The 22,388-nt window shown below is 48.4% G+C and overlaps 1 protein-coding gene across 5 annotated transcripts in view; it reads right to left on the reverse strand.

The window, feature by feature from the left end:
* Positions 1-22,388, reverse strand: part of CRACR2A (calcium release activated channel regulator 2A) — a 142,955-nt gene that overhangs the window by 8,989 nt on the left and 111,578 nt on the right. For 4 of the 5 annotated variants that reach the window (XM_054445470.1, XM_054445472.1, XM_054445469.1 and 1 more), the window contains 5 exons: positions 18,996-19,329; positions 14,534-14,666; positions 8,592-8,673; positions 8,403-8,517; positions 206-307 (listed from right to left, as the gene is read on the reverse strand). In XM_054445470.1, the coding sequence (XP_054301445.1) occupies positions 206-307; positions 8,403-8,517; positions 8,592-8,673; positions 14,534-14,666; positions 18,996-19,329 (766 nt within the window). The remainder of the gene's footprint in view (positions 1-205; positions 308-8,402; positions 8,518-8,591; positions 8,674-14,533; positions 14,667-18,995; positions 19,330-22,388) is intronic. The other variant, XM_054445471.1, reaches the window with a different exon arrangement.

The following is a 22,388-nucleotide window of genomic DNA, read 5'->3' on the forward strand; positions in this document are numbered from 1 at the left end:
CCATCTTGCAACCTGTGGCTTTCTATGCAAAGTTCTACATGCACATGAGCTGGGCCATTCCCAGGATACCAAGACACCCATCTTTTCCAGTTGACTCCTTCCCATGGCACTTCCAGAGAAAGTCCCCACCAAGGCTTTTGGGCATTTGCCCGACTTCCCTCGGGGTCACACTCTGTCCAGAGAGATGGAAATGCTTGCTCTTTACCTTGGCAAGCTGCTCTCCGAGGCCCCGGGGGACTTCCCGCTCCTTCTCGTTGTCAAGCTTATTACCCAGCAGAAGAACAGGAACCCGGTCTCCCACAGCTTCCTGCAGAACAGAAAATGTTCTCAACTGAGAGGAGTGTCATAGGATTGCCCAGAGGGCAGGCTGACAATGTCGGCTGGACAGATGGGACCTGGCTTGAGAATCCCTTGCTGCCATAAAAGGTGAGGCCGTAACAGAGTCATCCTGAAAGCAGAAAACAGCCGCCTTCTCCAAGAGCCTCAGTTTATCATGCTTCCGCAAGGTGCCTGAGGCCTGCCTGTGGTGTCTCCTAGTCCCTGTGTGTGCCATGACCACTCCCCCTTCACGATGCTCCTTGGATCTTAGATGGAACAGCAGGCCCCCCAAGGTGTGCTGGATGAGGGGACAGTTGATGCCAACAGGCCACATGCCCCCTTCCAGAGCTTACCGTGCCCTGAGGGCGTTCCTAACTGGCCAGGCTTAGCCCGTTGGACCAAGGCCAGGAATGCCCCATGGTTCGGAGTTGTTCTGGAGGCTGCTTTGACTAGAAACTGCATCACCAGAGGCCTCCTGATAGCACATAAGCTTCCGAGGGTTGGATCCAAATCTGCCTCATGGTCTTGAGCCCACAAGGCTCCATAAATGACTACCATGTGCCTCGCTGGAGGCGGGCACCACAGACCCCTGTCACTGGGTGCTTTGGCTCTGAAGAAAGCCCTGTGTAAGAAGGAACATTGTGGCCATAGCAGCTGCACTGCTTGGGCCAGAAGTCACAGGTTCATTCAAGGTATCACATTGTTCACTTCCCCAATGGCTGTGGCTTCCCAGCCAGGGGCCTGCTTCCCGGGTCTCCACCTCCTCCCTGGGGAAAGGGGCACTGTATGTGTCTCTCCTGAGGGCGCCCAAAGGGCCCGGGACCACCGACTGCCATTCAGTGAGTAAATGTGGTAATGTGCACATTGAAGAAGGTTGTTATTTTTACTTAAATATTTAATTAGGGGCTTTTAATCACAATTTAGTAACAAATAGTTATTCATTGTAGCTAAATGTTTTACTAAATAGAGGGACCTGTGGGATAACAGAAGCTAATAAGCAGTTACAGTTTTGCTGATACTTTAGCGGCTTTACTTGAGCATTTCAAATAAATGTCCAAAGTCCATCTTACAGGTATACCAATTTTAATTTTAAATGCTATTATGTTTGAAATTAAGCCTCAATGTTTCCTTAATCTGTGCATTCGTTTTTACTGCAGTTTAATAGGGGAAAAAAAATTCTTATTTACCAAATGAGAAAGTTAAGGCTCAGAGAATCAAAAAGAACATTCAACACCATAAGCACTGAATTATGAGAACTCTTTAGTATATGGGTCCTCACTTCTCCAACCTTTTCCTCTAGATTCTTATTTCCAATCAAGTCTCTGCTACTTAGTGTCTTATTAACTGGAACTCTCTAAAAATGGTATCTATTGGTGAGATGGTAACTTGTGTTTGCAATGATGACTCAAAGGCACTACAAGATCTTACAGTGTCTTCTGACCCATCAAAAATAGATTAAATTCTGGACACTGCAGTTGATGTGCTAAGTGGATTGTACATATTCCAACCACTTGAAAGTGAGAAAGCCACTGATGGCATATATGGAATCCTGTGGCCCCCATTAGCTAGAGCGTTTGCTAATGGGAACACCCCCTCCTCCGACCGTGCTGTGCCACAGGATACTTGTGCGAAGAGCTTTTCACGGAAAGGGAAGAAAGGAGGAGGAAGCAGGGAAATGGGCCAAGCAGCTTGCTGTTTAGAGCACATGGGAGAGAGATATTTGTAGATTTATGTGTGAGGAATGATTAAGGCTTGTGGGATTTCTTGACATAGAAACTCTGAAAATATGAGCATCAGACTTGAAATCCCAGGGCAGAATTCTACCCCAGGTTTTGCTATTATTTGGAATGGGCGATGACTTCTGTTTCCTCGCTTGCAGAGGGGATGATGGATGCTGAATGACCCAATGGAATGAGGCAGGGAATGGTTCATAAGCCCAACATCTGGGTCCTATGCACCATAAACAGCAATGGTGCCTCTGGCCTCCTGGGAAAAGAAAGGGAGGGTTTCTTCTTCTTTTTTTTTTGGGAGGCTGAGGTGGGTGGATCACGAGGTCAGGAGTTCAAGACCAGGCTGGCCAAGATGGTGAAACCCTGTCTCTACTAAAAATACAAAATTTTGCCAGGTGTGGTGGCGGGCGCCTGTAGTCCCAGCTACTTGGGAGGCTGAGGCAGATAATTGCTTGAACCCGGGAGGCGGAGCTTGCAGTGAGCCAAGATTGTGCCACTGCACTCCAGCCTCGGTGACAGAGAGAGACTCTGTCTCAAAACAAAACAAAACAAAACAAACAAACAAACCAAAGCAATTCCTGGATATAAAAATAAAGGAGCTTAGAAGGAGCAGAAAAAAAAATTTAAAAGCAAAGCACCCAGCAGGAGCTGCGGTTTCTGTTCTTTGTATTGTTCCTCTCTTACACAGCCACTCTGGACAACTCGCTTCCCTCCAGGGACCCTGGCCTGTCACCGATAAAGGAGAAACAGACTCATCTCCAAATATTTGGCAAAAATAAATGAGAATACCCATAAGACCTGGGAGTGTGCTAACTATCACAGTCAGTCACCATCACCACGGCCCAAGATCATCAGTCTCTGGCACAGGGGCAGGGAGAGGAGCTGGTATTGGGGTAGGTATCTCATGGTCCTCTCTGACTTTGACCCCAAAAGTCTTGAACTATCTATCTAAACTTTATACCTTTCTCATACCTAACTAGGTTTTCAGCCTGCATACCACTTAGCACGAGATGTTCAAAATTACCTCCTAGATGAAGCAACACCTCCTTCAAGCCCCTAGGGCTTTGGTGAACAGGTCTCAGGTCTACTCAAACTCTGTTGTCTTGAGACTGTGAGAGATGTTGGTAAAAATCCCATCAGCGTGACAGGTTGGAGTGAAGTCATCTTAGCTCCTTCATCAGGCACACAATCTCTCTTTAGGAGACGTGGGTTCTGCCCTAGCTCTGTCACCACCTCTCCATGTGACTCATCTGAGTCTCTCCTCTTTTCTGTGTCTCTCTGTTCTAAAGCCAGGTTCTGTTCTATGACCCTCTAACAGAGAGCCTTCCCTCCACCTTCAGTTATTTCAGCTGCCTTTCTGTGAACTTGAGCTTGTTGGAAGACAGACTTGTTGAAATTCAAAAGATCACCCATCTCTGACTTTAAATAACAAGAGCTGTCAACTTGGAGCAGTGGATTGGCATTCAGCTCAGAATGTGCAGCTGTTGGGTTTGGTTGGTTGTTGCCTATGTGCATGTGTGTGTGTGCGTGTGTGTATGTTTTAATATCTATTTGCTTTGCTAGGAGGCATGAAAAAGCACTTAGCTGGGATAGTGCTGCTATTTCTCTGGAGCCAGAGCAAAAATTTTTTCAGCACATTAAAGCATGCAGTTATGCTAAGAAAAAAAATGACTGCAAAATTATATCTTGGGGGTTTCCATATTTATCCATCCCCTGGACTATGAGTCAAAACAAGATTTATTTGTGTGGTTCATTTTAAACTGCCAGCACTTCAAGCTCAACTTGGAACGTGGAGAAAAAAAATCAAACTGCTATTTTTTGCACCATGCTGTACATTGTCACCAACGACAAAGATTGCAGAATGAGGTTTAGCGAGCAGCCCAGGAAGGGAGAGGGAAGTGGGCCAGGACCCCTTGAGCTGAAGAACTGTTCTGCTTTGAGAGAGAAGCAAGAAGGACTGAAAAGTAAATGAACACCTGCTTTTCAGGAGCAGATTTCAGCCATGGACCACAGGACGAGAGAGAAGCAGTGCAGTGTGGCAAAGCCCTCGCTTCTAGATCGGGCGGTGCTGCTGGCAAGTGTGGGCGCCTTTGGGAAAGTCACTTCCTCTTTTTGGATCATAGTTTTTCTTACTTATAAAACAAGAGGTTGCATTAGATTAATCTCCACGTTTTTTTCCAGCTCAGAAACACTGGTCTATTCGGCTGAACTCCGCCAATTCTATTTAACTTCCTCGACTTTTATGCCTAACAATCTAGTGCTATCAGAACGGCAAGAGGCTCTAAACAAGAAGCTCAGCATCCCAGGACTGCAGACACTGGAGGCCAGCAATCTGGCTCTGGGGGAAATACCAGCCCATTCAGGCTTGTACAGGCTGGCGTTCTAAATTCTATTTTCTCTACCCGAAACAGGCCCCACAGTCTTCTGATGTCCAGTTTGTCCCATGGTCACACATGGGGCCTTAGAGCCTGACTAGTTTCTTTTCCAGATTGGAATGGTTAAACCAATTCTACCCAATGGAGATAAGAAATTGGGGGTGGGTAGGAAATGCCGCGTTGGCTGAAAGACTGCCTGCGGTGACTTCCTATGAGGCACTCAGGAGAATCGGCACACAGTGCATCTGTTTGGGCCTCTTCTGCAGAAGGCCTGCAGGCAAGGTAAAGTTGCCTAGACTAGGTGAAATAGCAGAACAAGGGCAAGGCCACAGCCTTCCCACCTCATCAAGCAGTGCTGGTGCTCTCTTGCACCAAAGGATTTTGGTTCCCTCTGGGCTGGAAGGACCCTCCAGAATCTTCTCATCCACACACATTCCTGCTCCGTCTTGGCCTCCCAGAGACAGAGTCAAATGCCATCATACACTGTAGAATTTGGGGGCCAGGAGGGAGCATTTGGTCTGCTCCCTCGCGGAATGATTTGCCAAAGTCTCACGGCCAGGAAGTGACCAAGATGGGATAGTAAGAACTTCCTTTCAGGGAGCTCCACTACCTCCCCCGAGCATCTGTTCCCACCCCACACAACCTCTTCCAAGAGTCTTTCCCATGCAGGCACGTACAGCAACTGAAGCCCTTTTTTCTTGTATGCTTTTCAGGTTGAGGGAGGAAGGGGGACTGTGAACAGCTGGCCACCATTCACTTACTAATAAGGCTTCAGAACCTTGAAGACTGTTATTAAAGCTCCCCCTCCACCCTCCCTTCTCCAGGCGAGGGAGTTGGTAAAGTGCTTGGAGCTCTTTGGAAAAATAAGGTGCTCCACAAATATAAGGTACTTATTATTTTCAGTTCCCCTCAGATCAAATTAGGTGTCAAGTTTTAATCTATCACCTGACACCTCTGATTGCTGGTTGCCAAGGCAGAATGACTTAGCTTTTCAAGAATCTAGAGAATAATTGCATTTATGATGCCACCGTTCCACACCTTCAACACACACTCTGCCATTTGACACAGCCTCCTGCACTTGTTTCTGAAACTCTGTGCTGCTGAACTGAATGTGTTGCCTGGTCTATCATACTGAGTCCCAGAGCTCCTAGTATGTGCTGGACATGCTGTAGATGCGTAGTAAATTCTTGGTGAGGGGTCACAGGCATCTTTGGAAATGATTCAGAGCTCTTCTACTCACAGGGTCATCCCTGGACCACCAGCATCAGCCTCACATGAGAACTTGCTAGAAACACAGAATCTCAGACCCCAGCCCCGACTTGCTGAAGCAGAGACTGCATTTTAAGAAGGTCCCCAGGAGAGTCCTATATATGCTAGGGTTCAAGGAGCACTTGTGTAGGCCGGGAACAGTGGTGGCTGAGAATCAAAATTCCCTGGGGAGCTGTTCGTTTTATTTTTTATTTTTTATTTGCAGGCCCTGAATCACTCTGGGAGAGAAGGCCCTGGCCTCTGTTCCCTTTAAAAGCTCCACATGTGATCCTGATGTTCACCCAGGTTTAGAATAATCAATTAGAGCTTAAATGTATCTTTGGCTAATATCCAAAAAAAGGAAAAACTCAAACTACAAATCATATAGAAAAGCCCTGTTTACACATAAGCAATTCTGATTTAACTATGTATAGATTTGCCATCTCAGCCGGGCTTCCCGAGCCCACAGATACACCAAGGCTTCTGTGGGCCTCTTAGCAGCCACACACCGCTGATGCATTTCAGCCCCGTCCCACAAAGCAACGTTTCTGGAGGATGACTAAACTGATGCTTCAAGCTGTGATGATGACCTTCTGAGATTTCTTCACCTCCACCACCAAACTGTTCCATCTCTTCTTCTAGATCCCAGGCTCTGTGCAAAACAGGAGCCTTAGAAACGACACCCCCTAATGACAGCAGAGAGCATAGTTCCACGAATTTGTCACCATCCATTCCCATTAATCCCAGACCACCTGGAGGCTTAGCCCTAGCACACACCAAAATTTAGATATGGGGGGACAACTAAATGTCGGTGAAAAGGACAGGTGACCCTGGAAAAGTTAGGCCTTCCCTTTCTTCACTTTTGAATGAGATGGCCATACTAGATGGGATATTTTCAAAGGGAAACTCTTTTGTCTAACAAAATTGTACCTGACTTCCAATATGCTGAAAAAGGCAAGGCAGCTGTGACGGAGATGGGAGATGAGGGACCCGGATCCATGACCACTAAACCTTCCCCTGCCGCTCCCCAATCTCTGGGGAATGTCAGTCTGATTCCAGGGCTCCAAGGAAGAAAGTCTGGAAACCCCTGGATTAGGTAATCCCTAACATCCCTCCTGGTGCTTAACTTCTGCAAAGAAGATAAATCTGCTTGGTGCTGCCAACAACAACAACAGAAGTAAAAAAAGAAAAGAAGAGAAAGATCGTGTCATGAACTCCAAAGTTTAGAAAGGAATTACTGCCGGATTCACCCATACCATTTGCTTCCATTATTAGTTTGGTGTACAGGCAATCCACTACCTACATTTCAAACTTGCATTTTCTCATTTGTGTGTTCAGCACAGTAATTTTGAGAAATAATAGGTATTAGGCAAATTCTTGAGAAACCCTTGAATCTGGCTTCCATTTTATTCCTTATTTTTCTTGGTAATCAGAAGGATACAGATTAACAAAAGACAGACGGGTGACCCAGACATGCAAAACTACAGAGAAACAGGCAAAACTACAGAGAAACTACAGGCAAAACTACAGAGAAACAGACTGGGTGAAAGGGATCATGGATCTTAGGGCCAAAAGGGTCAAAGAAATGGACAACTCCAAGAGTCTGCCTTCATAGCAATGTGGTATCCATTCATTCATCCAGGAGTTGTTGGTCTCATGCAAAGCATCCAGGTTATAGCAACGAAGATGCAGCTTCTGTTCTTAGGCAGCACGGAGTCCAGTGGGAGACACAGGCCGGTAAATAAGCGATTTGTAGCAGCATGATAAGTATGTGATGGGATATGCAAAGTTTTACGGGCTTGGAGCAGAGAGCTGAACATAAGCTTCATGAGGGCAGGAGCTTTGTCTTTTATTCACTGCTAGGATTCCCAGGCCCTAGAATAGTGCCTGCCAGTGTTTTGAACAAATAAATGAACAAACCCTGAATCCTGCTGGTGGAAGGGGTGGGACATCCTACTTGGCTGTTCTGTGAAGGAATCAGCCGAGTCCTGGCAAAAAGCAATTTGTAGCTTGTCCACACTGGCACCGGCCTTCAGAAGCCTGCATTGGAGTGGTGGAAACACTAAAAAAAAGCATGTACAAAAAGACATATTGCCAGTAGGAATCATAAACGTAGAGTCCCCAGATAATTCAGAATGCAAAGATAACACAGTTGCTCTTGGGCCCTGCCAAGACTCTTGATTTTGAGGTGAGCCTGGAGCCCTCACATTCTGGATCAACCTCCCCTTGCGTGAAGAGCTGTGACAGAGGCCCCCAAACATTGCATGGTGTGGCTCCTGGGCAGGGCATAGCTGGGCCTACTGGAGCTGGAAAGACTCAGGGGGTAGGGAGAGGTGCTGGTGAGAATGAGGGAAGAATCTGATTGTGACTCAAACACTGATTTCTCCAGGACCCTTCCTTGACACTCCACTGTGTCCCCTCCCCCAGTCCAGTCCCACTCAATCATGGCCCAGCAATGACACAGCTGCTGGCATAATCTGGATTTTCCGTGTCCCTCTCTCCATGAGGGCAGGGACTGTGTTTGTCTTGTTCACTTCTGGGTCCCCAGTAACTAGTCTGGTACTGGGAACCCAGATGAACAGAGGAACAAATGCCTGCATCAGTTTGTTCCTGGAAAAGGCAAGTTCCGAATCAGATTTTGAAAATGCAGAGGCCCGCATGGGAGATGGACGGAGAAGAAAAGAGAAGCCACGATCAAGCCTAAATGCTCCTAGGAAGGTCGCCAGCTCACCTCCACGCTGCTCAGCCACCGCCGGACCGACAGGAACGACTGCTTGTCTGTGAGATCGTACATGACGATGACACCATCGGCCTTTCTGAAGAACTGCTGGGTGATGCACCGGTACCTGCCACAGAAGGGCCACGGGTCAGGCACACATGGCCTTCCCTCTGGAGCCCAGAACTTCGGGCAGCTCCTCACCTCTCCTGCCCAGCCGTGTCCCACAGCTGCAGGGCCACCTGAGAGTCGTCCACATTCAACGTCTTCACACGGTAATCAATGCCTGCAGGGTGAAACGGGCCTGTCAGGGCTGCCCTGGGCCAGGGGCACCTCACTTCCAAATCAGGAAACCATGCTTCCAATGTCTGAAATCACATCAGGCCCAAGGTGACAACCCTCCCTGTGCAGCTTATGGAAGGCAAAATGGAGAAAAGAACAGAGCACTGGACGGGGAGGCATGGGACCTCAGCTCTGGTCCTGTCTCTGCCACTTATTAGCTGTGGAACATTGATCATATCACTTAACCACTCTGAACTGCGGGCTCTTCACTGTAATACAAGCCATACGCTCTTTCTTTCCCTCCCTCCCTCCCTCTCTCCTTCCCTCCCTCTCTCCTTCCTTCTCTCTTTCCCTCCCTCCCTCCGTTCTTTCCTTCCCCCTTCCTCCCTCCCTCTCCAACTCTCTCTTTCTTTCTTTCTCTCTCTTTCTCTCTTTCTGTCTTTCTTTCTTTCTTTCTCACCTAAAATTCTTTCAGAGGCCCCCTAGTAAAATTCAAATGTCCTAGGGGTATGGCCTCCATCAACCAACCCAAAGGTATGTGGAGGAGCAGGAAGAAGGAGGGGAGGAGGAATAGGAGGAGGAGGGTAGGAACTGGCAGGTAGAGGAAAGGACAGAACAGAAGGGGTAAGAGAAAAAATCACAGGCAATGTTCACCCTTGAAATGGGTTAGAGCTCCTAATCTTACCACTGGGCTGTTCACAACCATCTCTCCAGGGGTGTGACCCTACCTGGGGTCCTCAACCCCAGAGAGAGGGGGCAAGGTCAGTGAAGTGCATTTTGCACCCCACAGCAGCCCTCAGAGGTCAGGACCTCAACACAGATATTTTGATACAGGTATTCCCCACTCCTGCATCCTGTAAGAATGTTTGCAAAGGCATAAAGAGGTTCGAAAGTACAACCCCCCACCACCACCATAAGTTCCAGATCTTAGAACTTTAGGGCATCTCCCACAACCTTCAGAAAGGCCTCTGGAGGGCTCAGGAAGACAAACAGCAACAGCAGCTTGGACAGATAGAGACAGAAGAGACCAAACAGATAACAAAGAGGCAGTAAATGGAAAAAGTCATCCCAGCCACTGCTGCTGGGCAAAGGCTAGTGCATTAAGGACCCACGAGTGAGGAGACGTGGGAGGATCATCCACTTCCAGAATGTCAGGGGCAGCAGGGAGTCTAGAGGCCCTCTGCTTCACAGATGAGGGCCAGAGAGCAGTGCAATCGTCTGGGCTGAGAAAGAGTGATTTCTCCCATTAATAGAATGCTTTCTATTTCCAGAGTTTCTATGTGCTGCCTCTCCACCTTCACAGAGTCCCACTGTGACATCCATGTGAGTTATCTGCACACACATGCGCACATATGCATATGTACTCATACATACACATTCACACACACACCGAGAGATGAAGCAGGAGTCACGAGACGTCGTGCCTTGCCTGAGCTGGTCGGTAGCAAGGTGAGCTGCAATCCCAGCTCTGAGGTTCACTGCTCCTCCTGTAGCCAGACTCAGGGCACAGGACACAGGCAGCTTTGTTTCACCTAGAAGGCCCAGGGCTAAGTGCTCCCAGCAAAACAGATTACAGTGGCTGGGAGGTGAATCCAAGGGTGAGTTTTCTTCCTGGCTAGAAGTAGAGGGGCTGTCCCAGTCTGTGCTCTGGGAGACAGAAGGGGCTGCCTGTTTTCTGGTAACAACTCAGGGGAAAGGCATCCATGGTCATACAGCTTCGGGCCAGATCCGAAACCAGCCAGTGCTGCCTGAGGACAGAGGCCTCTGCCTGCTGGTAAGGCTCGCAGGTAGACGGGCAGGGAGTTGGCTGGGGCAGCTGGGTCCCAGCTGCCCTCAGCTCCTGCTCCACCTCACGGGCTAGGTGCTTTGCTGGAGGACAGGCAGCTGTCTCTGGCAGGGAGTGAGACGGGCAAAAGAGTGTGCTGGAAAAATGTGTTCTGTGCGTGGTGAGCTTGGTGAGACTCCCTGCTGGACACGCGATGTGTTTCTGTCTGCAGCCTCAGACGGGCAGGCCAAGGAAGCAGATAAACAGGCTCTTGGGGGCTGGGTGTGAAGGACACAAGGAGAAGACAAGGGGGGTGGGGATGAAGAGGTGGCATGTGCAAACAGGAGGCCAGAGAACACAAGTCCAACAGGATAGGCAACACGGAATAACTGGGGACCAGAGGGCCTGGATTAAACTGATTTTAAGACTACTACCAGTTCTGAAATCCCGGGAGTCAGGAGACCCGTGTGGTGCATTCCTGTCTCAGCTCTGCCACTGACCAGCAACGTGACCTTGATGGCATTGCTGCAGCTCATTTTGGGAGGTTCTCTCTCCTCATCGGTAGACAGCAGTGAGATGGAGGTATGAAGGGATGAAGGGGCTAAGTTGGATGCTCACAATCTTTAAGTGCAGCTGGAGCATTCAACCCTCACATCGAGGTGACCCGTTGGCAAACGAATTGCTTCCCAAAGGATGGCTCAAGTCAGGAGCCTCCTGGCACCTTGAAAGGTGCTATGGAGATGGTGTGGGTTAGCGCTGGGCTGATGGTTGCCAGGAGGGTGACCTTAACCTTTCTCGAGGTGACAGCCCTGAGCTGTCATAAGGCAGGAGCGATGGGGAGCAGTGGCAGCAAGTTGCTCTGGAGAAATACCCTAGGGGGCTGCTGCAGGGATTTCTCTGTACAGATGTGCAGTGGGACAGACACTGGACTGGTGACCAAGAAAGGGCAGGGGCATTCTTCCAGAAACAGCTTCTGGAAGAAACACCTTGGATTCTGGCCTGTGATTTAATGCAGGGAGGTTGTGAACCAAAGTGGAGAAGTGGGAAGAACGCTGGACTCGGAGTCCTGGGTTCCAGGGAGTTTGGCTAACTCAAATGATCACTCTATGGTGGAACTCAATTTTCTCACTTACAACACGAGAGGATGTAATTAGACCATTCCCAAGGTTCCTTCCAGACCTAGCATTCTGCTAAAACCATCAGTGCTGTCTCCAGGATGCCTGCAGGGCTCAAGCACCTGCTCTTGAAGAAGCAGGCCGGGCCCTAGGTGGGGCAGGCAGGATGCCCCAGTCACCAGTTGCACTGGAGCAACTGGCATTTCACGCAAGCCACTGGTCCAGTACAAAACATGCTCTTATGAGGGAGTAGGAGACCAGGAAGTTGGAGGACCCCTTGGAGGATGGAGGTGAGCTGGAAGAACAGCCAAAGCCCTGCCACTGTGCTGTAGCTGCTGCCCTTGACAGGAGATGGGCCGGAGCCCTGTTCTGGGGTTAGATAGCTTTGGCCCGAGAGGCTGTGACTCTGTGGCTGTTATATCTCTTTAAAGGGGGCAGCCTGCAGGTGGCTGGTGTGACATCTGCTTCCTGACATGTGTCCCAGAGCAGGGCCTGCAGTGTGGCAGGGAAACTAATTTGAGCTGCTGCTCGAGCATGTGTGGAGCGGTGTGATGAAGGGCATCCTGATTTGGAACCTTTGATATTTTTTCCCCTTCCTAAACTGTAGGGTGTTTCCATAATTGGCCTCCCGGGAAGTGCAAATGAGTCTGATTTTCTATTTTTCACAGCCTTCCATCTCAGGGCCACAAGTTGAAAATGTAAACGGACCCTGATTTTGTTGTCAGGAGAGGCAGACCACATGCACACTGCTCAGGGGACATGGCTCTGAGGCCTGCAGGCTGGGCACCCTCTCCCTGCCTCCCCCAGGCCTGTGCCAGAGCCGACACTGTAGGGCCTCCCCAACGGAATGCCCTCAGGGAGGGCAAGTCCACCTCCCGGGCGCCATCTCCTATGTTACCACGCTCGGCACACTCCCAGCTGCCCCTCCCTCAAGGCCAGACAAGGCCAGGCTCTTCTGGGCTTGGTTTGCAGGCTCCACGCTTCTTCCCATCTGGGTCCCAATTTTTGTCTTGGGATGCTCTCAGTCTCTGGGTGAAGCTGAGCAGAAGGAAAGGCTTGGGAAGATATTCCAGCTGTGATAACAGTTTAAGAAAAGGCCCAGCAATAAGGATGAGACACCTGAAGCAAGGACAGGACACCTGAAGCACATAGGCAGAGAGCCCTCTCTGGGAGAAATGTTAGAAGGGCCAGTTTAGGGTAAGAGAAAGAAAATGGAGTCTCCCCAGGCAGGACTCTGGGCCACTCAGAGTTGGTCTTGTAGAACCAGCTTGTCACACAGCCAAAGGTCGAAGATGGTTGAGTCAGAGACCCAGGCTTGGAGGCAGTCTTAGGATGCTGATATAGTTTGGATTTGTGTCCCCACCCAGACCTCATGCTCAATTATAATCCCCAATGTTTGAGGTGGGGCCTGGGCGGAGGTGATTGGATCATGGGGGTGGATCCTTCATGAATGGTTTAGCACCATCCCTTTGGTGCTGTCCTCATGATAGAGTTCTCATGAGATCTGGTTGTTTAAAAGTTTGTAGCACCTCCCCTGTTCTCTCTTCCTCCTGCTCTGGCCATGTAAGATGTGCCTGCTTTCCCTTTACCTTCCGCCGTAACTGTAAGTTTCCCGAGGCCTCCCCAGCCATGCTTCCTGTACAGCCTGCAGAACCATGAGCCAATTAAACCTCTTTTCTTTATAAATTACCCAGTCTCAGGTATTTCTTTATAGCAGTGCAAGAATAGACTAATACAGGTACCCAGTTACAACCTCTCATTTTTCAAATGAGAGAAAACTGAAGCCCTAAGAGGCACCACATCCTCTTGAGGTCACACAGCTTGTCAGTGGCAGGGCCCAGATGAGGACTCAGGACTTCTGATGTCTCACTGAACCTCCGCAGCCCCTCCTGCCTGCACCAACCTCTGCCCACCTCCAGAGGCAGAAAAGCATCCTCACCTCTCATGGGGTGCTAACTGCATACAACTCAATTTAGGGACACTATGGCATGGAAGAGAAGGTAGTTGAGGGGAAGGTATCAGCACCAACCAACTGAAGGGAATGTGAACAAGCCTCTAACCTCTCTGGACCTCAGTTTCCTGATCTGTTGACTGTGCTGAACAGTACCTGTCCCCCAGGGTTGTTGTGGACATAGATGGAAAGGATGACTATAAAAGCTTCTGGTAAATATTCAGGTCATACAAATACATTTTCAAGTACAGTTGACTTATCAGCTCAGTGAAATAGGCATGCAATGTATTTGTTTTTGTTGAGTGATTCACCTTTCTGTTGAGTGACTCAAGCTGAAAGGTCCGTATGCCCTTGGGTCTCACCACATATTCCAATGCAACCCTCAACTGTGGGTGAAGGGATTAAAGGCCTCTATTTAAATAAAATATCACCCAGAGTGGGAATACATTAAGCCATGATCATCCATTAATAGCTGAGCCTAATGAGCTTCTACATTTAAGTCCAGCTGTCACCCAGCAGGCTGGGGACTTAGGGCAGATACAATGTGATGGGTAAAAGAAGCCATCCAGGAGCAAGGCCAGGATGTAGCAGGCCCTCAGGAAGGCAGGGGGAGGTGTGGCAGGATGTGGGTCTCGGGAGCAGTCCCGGTCAGTTCAGGTGGGGCAGGAAGACCCAGGGCCCTGCTGACAGTGGGGAGGAGTGGTCAAAAGGAGGGGGTACTCATTGAAGGGGGGAAGGGGATCCAAATCTACCTTTACCAAATTTAGTTCCATAAACCCAGGGTTGGACTTACGGAGTACTCAGGGGTCCCATCACACACAGGATGAGCTTAACAGCTAGCAGCATGAGGGGAGGTGGCATCATCTTGCCCCTCCCAGCCTCTCTGTTGAACAGAGCAGACACCAGTATCCCTACTGGCCAATCCCCCATGGCCCTTCCCATGGGCTTCTAATGCCTCCTGCCCTGGGTCCCCTTCTCACAAACTCCCTTCCCAGAGATGGGCCTAGGACCCACCTCAGGGATGAGAACTCACCCACAGTGGCCGCCATGCCTGGGGAGAACCGGTCCTCACAGAATCTCCTCAAGAAGGATGTCTTCCCCACTGCGGAATTGCCCACGAACACAATCTTGAAGAGCCGGTCAGGGGCAGAGGGAGAACTTTCCTCCTGTGGATGGCACACAGTCTGACCAACTGCAGGGAATGGTCTTGCCAGCCCCTGCCCCAGCCACCAGAGGCCCTTTACCCATCCCTACAGTGGCCCTCAGGGGGTGCAGACTGGCCTCCAGACCTGCACCAGGAGGCTGCCACAGCCTCAGAATGCAGTGAGCATAGTCGGTCTTGGGGCATGGAGGCTTTTTCCAGCATCCACAGGAGGGAGGAGAAACAGCCACCCAAGCGACATTTGCTGTCCACCTCCCGTGGCAGGGAGGCAGAGGCCAACCCTGGATTCCGGTGGGGTGGAGGAGGCAGCACGCTCACGGATAAGGACAACTCGGTGCTCCAAGTGTGACAGGGCACAGAGGAGGGGATCTGAGCGGGGGCTTCAAGAGGGGGCAGGAATTCTTTCTGTGGGGAAGGACAAGGTGGGGCGTTTGCACGGAGAAGGAGAGAAGGATGAAAGAAGGCTTATCCACATCACAGGGACAGAGACGTCCCAGGTTGGGACAGGGAGCTGCTTATTTCTGCCCTATCCTTGGAAGCCTGGACTAAATGGAGGATGCTCTTGCCTCCCTGAATATTGCTCTCCGTCCATCTCATCAGCTCCCATCGAGGCATTGCCATCTTCCTTGGGTAACCGAGGCACGAGGGTCTCCACTTAGGAAGCTGGGAAATGCTAGGCTGCTGGGCAAAGTTTCCCAGAGTCAGCCAGTCACTGCTGCCCTGTCTCTTGGGCCCAGCAGAGGGAAAGGGCTGGGACAGGAAAGCCCAGAGGGGAGCGAATTTGCTCTAGGACAAAAAGCAAGTAGGAAGTAGAGTAAGGAGCCACCTTCCAGCACAGCATCCTTCTGAGGAATGATCATTCATTCCAGGGAGCTGCCGCTCAACTGCAGGCATCTTGCCTTCAGGTCCAGCTCAGCATTGCCTGGTCACATGGGGAGGCTCTTTTGAATCTATTTAAAAGTGAATTTGGGGGAATTAGCTCCTCTCATTGAGCAAATACTATAATGTAGTGGCAGTTGTATTAGCAGTACTTGAGTTTCAGATAAAAAGCCATTAACTGCCTTTTGGAGAGAAATCAATTCCATGCAGTATTTAGGAGAGAATTCAAGGTCATCCACAAAAATTTAAACTAAAAGTTAAAAAAAAAAATAACAACCAACGTGCACTCAAAAACTATGCCTCCTGCCCCATTTTCTTTATTCATGCAATGCACAAGGGCACCAACTCTCTGCTGGTCCCTGTACTTTTAATTGTTATTTGTTTGAGACTAAAACTCAGTGTATCTATCTAACATACCCAAGCACAGTACAGGATAGGGAAGGTGAAACCCAGGATGGCAGGAAATGGTCCTGGTGGTAGAGGTGTTGCCTGATCCTTAGCCCTGTGGCCACCGCCCCTCCCCAGGCAGAGCACTTTTATTTTGAAAGGCAAAAGTACATAGACACATCAATGGCTCAGCGTCAGGCAGGACTCACCTCACAGGGGCAGCAAATTCTCAGGTATGTTCATGCACTTAACCCGCTGTCCCCTCTGGGGGACAGGCCACTTGCCACAGGACAATAAGATGGCTGGATTGCGGGAGGGGGCTGGAGAAGGAGTACCTGGCTGGCAAGTCAGAAGATCTCTTCTCACCCTCCCTCCCTTCATGCTTTTTAATTTAAAAAATAAGGCTTTAAGAAATAAAATGTATGCTAATTTTTAAAATTAGGAAATACACAAAAGTAGAGAGGAAATTAATTCTTCATAGTCTACCATCCTGAAACAGTCACTATTCATATCTTTTTATTTTTATTTTTTAAGAGGCAGGGCCACACTCTGTTGCCCAGGCTGGAGTGCAGTGGTGTAATCATAGCTCACTGCAGCTTTGAACTCCTGGGCTCAGAACTCCTCCTGCCTCAGCCCCTGGAGTAGCTATGACTACAGGTATGCATCAACACGCCTGGCTAATTTTCTTATTTTTTGTAAAGACTGGGTCTTGCCACTTAGGCTTAGGCTGGTCTTGAACTCCTGGCCTCAAGCTATCCACCCAACGTGGCCTCCCAAAGTGCTGGGATTACCACCATTTTACCAATTCATATCTTGATGCATTCCTTCCAACTTTTCTTTATATCATCTTTGTTTTATTTACAGAAATTTGAGATATATAAAATTTTATCCTACTTTATCATATATTATTAACTTACAAATTGTTTTAGTCACTAAAGAGTTTTGAAAATACTTTTAACAGCTGTATAATATTCTAGTGAATTAACATACTATGCCTTATGTCCCTATTATTGGACATTTTTTTTTTCAACTGTTTGCTATTATAAATAACTCTTGCATTCTTGAGTTAAATCTTTGTCTGATTTTGGTTATTTCCTTACGAAGAATTCCCAGCAGAAGTGCTGGTTCAAAGGATATGGTATTTTTCAGTTTTTGATTCATATTACCAAATGGGTTTCCAGAAGGGTTATACCAATTTACACCTCACCAGCCTTGTATGGGAGGACCTGCCTTGCAGTAGCCTTCAAACGAGCGTACCTTCTCTCCCTGGAGCTGTTATGTGGCTGCTAGTAAATCATACTTCTTCCCTGCTGCAGTTTCTGTTCCCAGCAAAACGGCAGCAGGAGCTCGTGGAGTGGGCACAGACATGAGAGAGATCGGTGAGGAGGGCTGGGCTCCCCATCACGGTGGGGCTGGCCTCTCCCCTCTGAGCTCCGACTTTCCCATCTGTCAATGGGGAGAATACATTTCTGACCTGACTCATCAGATAGCGGTGAGGATAAGATGCCATAGCAGATGTTTGAGCAGATGCTTAAGCCTTTTTCTTCAACCCCAGCTCCTACGGACCTCATGATACTTCTTTCACATTTCAGGGGGACATCTTGGAGTTATATAAGACCCCGTTTGTACCCACTGCCAGCAAGTGTAGGTCTGTGCATTGAAGGGGTTGTGGAAGGACATGCAGGAGGGAGGGGGACCCCGCATTGGTACCACCCAGCTCTCCGCTCTCCCCTGCACCAGGGCCCTTGAGGAGTGATCTGCAGGCATGAGTCTTAATCCTGGCCTGAGAATGGTAACCTATGCCAGGAAGTCCATTAGACAGCTCACACCCTAATGCAGCCACTGGGAAAAGTTCAAGGCGGCAAAGGCTCAGTTCTCAACGGCTGCCTCGGCATGCAGGGCGGAGCCTCTTTCACACTGTTGTAGATCGTTCTGAACTGTTTCAGAAGGCTGAGCGCAGGACGAGGGCTCAAGGGGCCTATTCCGAGGCCTGAGTCTCAAAAGAGGCAAAGAACATCTATCACCATGAGCCAGGGGAGCCGCTTTTCATGTGGTCTCCCTTTTCCTACAGAATTTAGCAGGAAGACCTGATGGGAAGTACAGGGTCACACTGAAGGGAGGAGCAGGCAGGGAATGTCGGAATGAAAGTGTGATTAGCTGATTAAGAATCAAGAGAAAAATGATGGTATGCAAACTTTCTAAAGCAGGGCCTGGTTCTGCTAAGAGCAGTTACAAAGCATGCAACTTTAAAAGCACATGAAATTGTACGCTAGGAGCTTAGCATACAGTCTTAAGTAGGTGCTCAATTAATGCCTTTGAATCTGAATCAGAAGAGAGAGCACAGGGTCGGGAAGGGGGCAAACAACTGTGGGATATGATGAGATTTCCCTTCAAATAATCTGATCAATCTTTTATTCTTTAATTCAATTTTCTCAATCCCCAATTTTCTCCTTTTCTTCCTTCTTGCCTTTGTTAAATGCCCAGGCATGCCACAGTACCAAGCGTTAGCAGTACCAGCTCACATTTCTTTCCTTATTTGGAAAGGGGACTAACTTTCTGGCTCATTACAGACACCCCTTCCCCTTTCCCTCCACTTTCTTTTACGTGCCCACCCTATCTGAAAAAATCAAATGTTTAGCCAGCCAGGATTAGTTTAGATTGTATGACCCGACCCCGGCCAGTGGGGAAGGACTTGCATCGGAAATAAAGGCTGCGTGCCCCTTTGTTGAGGGGTGCTCTCATGGCAACTGGCCAAGAAGGCACCCTTCTGCGCAGAAGTAAAATTGCTTTGCTAAGAATCCTTTGTTCAAATGTTCAGTCTCCTTAGGATTTTGAGCGTTATTACAAACACAACAGAGGTTTAAGGAGAATTTATCAGGACCCCTGAGTCTCCCTCCATGACACTCAGCTAAGCAGGGGAAAGTGGTATTTGGAGGACACATATGTGGTGAATCACAAGACCTGCAGCATCTGACCTCCTGAGCTGCCTCTCTGGGCGCTTGGCCTCAAATGCAAGAGACAGATCATAGAAGTGATGTCCATGAACCAAGGTAGGCTGCGCCCTTACCTTATATAGGGCTTCTTTTCCAACAGGCTGCTCTCGGGGGGATGTGGGGGTGAGTTTCAAGGGTGGGGCCTCCGGGATTTTTCCCTGTACCCCCTGGTCAGAGACCTCTTCCTCTTCTGGGCATTTGCTCAGGGGTTGCTCAAAGCCACCATCCAGGAGCTGGGGCAGAGGGTCTTCTTCAATGGAGATGATTCTGCGGAGCGGCCGGGGGTATGGACCCCCCGGCCCTGGCTCCCCGGTTCCTGGCTCCTCTTCTGTTAGGGGATATCCACTCAGGCCCAGGGAGCTTCTCCTTCGGATGCCAAACACCTCCTCCTCCTCCTCTGACTGGCTACTGAGGCGGGGAAGAGAGAAGAGTTGGGAGGATTTCACAAAATATTTCAATACGGGCTGCATAACAGATTTTGTGACAAACAGATGACCAAGGAGCATCACACCTTTGGAGAGGGAAAAACAAACCAGCCAGCATTCTGCAGCTCATTCATTCAACATGCTTCCACTAAGTGCCTGCTGCCACTGCTGCAACAGATGATGACAAAGATGATGATGATGATGATGACCAAGTATTAAGATGCCATTTACAGATGGACATAATCCCTGTCCTCACGGAATACTTGATTTAGTGGGGGACTAAAGCAATAATGACACAAATAAATACATCGTTTACAAATTGTGAGACTGCTATGAAGGAGAAGGAAAGGTTGTGAAGAAAGATGTCTCAGACTCAGATATAAAGCACCCCGATTAACATTAGCAGGTGGCCTTGGCTCTGTTCCCAGAGCCAACCCTTACTGTGTGTCCTTAGGTAAGACACTTCAACTCTTCAGGCCTTGCTGTAAAATGTGGCCCATCTGCTCTATTCCCAAGTAAGTCAATGCATAAAAACAGACATGTGTGCAAAACATCCTCAGCAGTGGGAGGGGTGCTGTTGCTTTGCGAGGGCCCCCCACCTCCAGACATAGCAGGTCTACTGGCTCACAGGCAGCTGCCCCCGGACAAGAGGCTCTGGGTCAGAAGAAAGCCAGGCAGAGCATCTCCATCCACCTCTCCTTCCTCTCTCTTTCTCTTCCCCTTTCTGTATCCCTAGAAGTCAGAATCAGGAGTAAGTGGCTTAGAGGCCTAAATGTCTTCTAGAAGCATTTGAGCACTAAGGGCAAGGAGAAGCTGTAGGCAGTGCAGGGAATCGGGGAACTGGATGTGGCGGTCAATGCAGAGTCTGTATTTTCAGTAGGTTTTGAGAGCAAAGGCCTCACAGAAATTGTCTTAAAGGAAGTTTGACAGGGAGGACCTTAAGTCCAGAATTGAAACACACACACACGCACGCAGACTAGAAAAGACAATGGAATAGGGATGAAGCAATGGGGTGATAGGGCCAAAGGAGAAAGGAACTAAATGAAGGACACATAATATGCAGAACAGAGAAATACATTTTCTTTTGCTCCCTGATTTAAAATATGTATTACTCTTAAAGATCAACAGTAGAAAGGAAAAAGAAAAAAAAATGCAGGTATCACCATCCTGAAATTAACTGCGATTCTGCAAGATAAATTACGATATAGTGCTTGCTTGAAGAAAGGGTGAATTAGCTTGGATTCCTTGATATAAAAAATAAAGGATTTGCAGCAATTAAAGCACCTTTCCCTTGACTTATAAAAACAGTTTTAAAAAAGCCAAATGTCTTCTTTCCAGCAAACTTCCTATATATTGCATCAAGCTTATTAAGTGCTTATTTGTTTAAGAACACAATTGGTATTCCCACCTACTTTTACTCTGCTTACACACACACAAGTGAATATTTGTACGTACACATGAGCAACTATGTATACACAAACACAGAGCATGTTTTTTCAAAGGCTTTGCAAGCAGAAAAGAAATAGTCACTTAAACAGGCCTTAAAACAAAGCATTTCTTGGAAAAAGCTTTCTATCTGGGAAATTCTCAAGCACTACTGCCATTCTGTAACACCTGCATTACGGCATGACTGAGTTCATTTTTGGTATTACCACCAAGTGCTCTCTGCCATCAGTAGGGACAGCAGCTACTTTTGTCAAAGTCTGCATTAGAATTCAGGGCTCACAATTTGTTGCTTACTTGATTGTTGTCTGCTTCTTCCACTCAACCAGAAATTCAATGACACAGAGGTAGGTCCATTTGGCTCAATACTGTATATCCAGCAAAGAGCACAGCACCTCACACATAGTAGACACTCAATAAATATTTATTAAGTGAGCATTTAATAATGGAGATTAATGGTAGGACCCATGTCTAATTTATTTTTGGAGGCTTTACAGAACTCAAAAGAATGTCTGGTACACAGTAGGTAATCAGTAAACGTCTGTTGAATCAATCAATCAATCCATTCCATTCTGAGGAACCAACAGGCCAACCACTATTGCAGAGATTTGGCTCCCAAATTGTATCTCATTATTCAGCTATTTAGAACAAGAATTCATGATGATCAGGCCCAAAGGTTTTACTGATGAGCTGATTTACATCTCCAGAGTCACTTCCCCTTTGCATATCTTTTTCATTTCATGCTTGCAGTCTTCAAGTTCTCTCTGGATCTGATACTGAAGGGTCGGGATGCCTCTGTCTCTCTGTGGCCATCTATGGGCACACAGCACATGCCAAAATGAAGAGTGGGCAGGGGACTGGTTTGTCTCTGAATGAGCTATGAGCCAACCCTTGGGTACTCAAGCTCAATCATGTGCTGCCCGAGAGCAACAAAATGCGTTATGTTTGAGTTAATTAAATATAAGTCATTGAAACGATCTGTCAAGCACAGGACCCAGCCTTGTCTGTAAAAGGAGTTAACTATTGGAGATTCTATTTGACAGTTTAATTAACCTTCATAGCCAATATAGTCATGTTCCTAAAAAACCAAGTGCATCGGCCGGGCACGGTGGCTCACGCCTGTAATCCTAGCACTTTGAGAGGCTAAGGCGGGCAGATCACAAGGTCAGGAGTTCAAGACCAGCCTGGCCAACATGGAGAAATCCCGTCTTTACTAAAAATACAAAAATTAGATGGGCGTGGTGGTGCACCTCTGTAATCCCAGCTACTTGGGAGGCTGAGGCAGGAGAATCACTTGAACCTGGGAGGCAGAGGTTGCAGTGAGCTGAGAGTGCACCACTGCACTCCAGCCTGGGCGACAGAGCAAGACTCTGTCTCAAAAAACAACAACAACAAAAACCCCAAAACTGAGTGCATCCATTCTGCTCAGCAGACAACAGTGTAGTGTTACCCAGCTACACACTCCATCCCTCTCCCTTGACCCTTCTCCTCTGCTGCTGTGCAGTCCCTCTCTGCAAACACACAGTAGGGTGGGGCAGCCTCAGAAGACAATGGTCTGTCCTGTGGGGTTTGCTCTGCACAGCTTGGATGTCAGAACAG

This window comes from Pongo pygmaeus, chromosome 10, assembly GCF_028885625.2.
Source record: "Pongo pygmaeus isolate AG05252 chromosome 10, NHGRI_mPonPyg2-v2.0_pri, whole genome shotgun sequence".
Taxonomy (NCBI): Eukaryota; Metazoa; Chordata; class Mammalia; order Primates; family Hominidae; genus Pongo; species Pongo pygmaeus.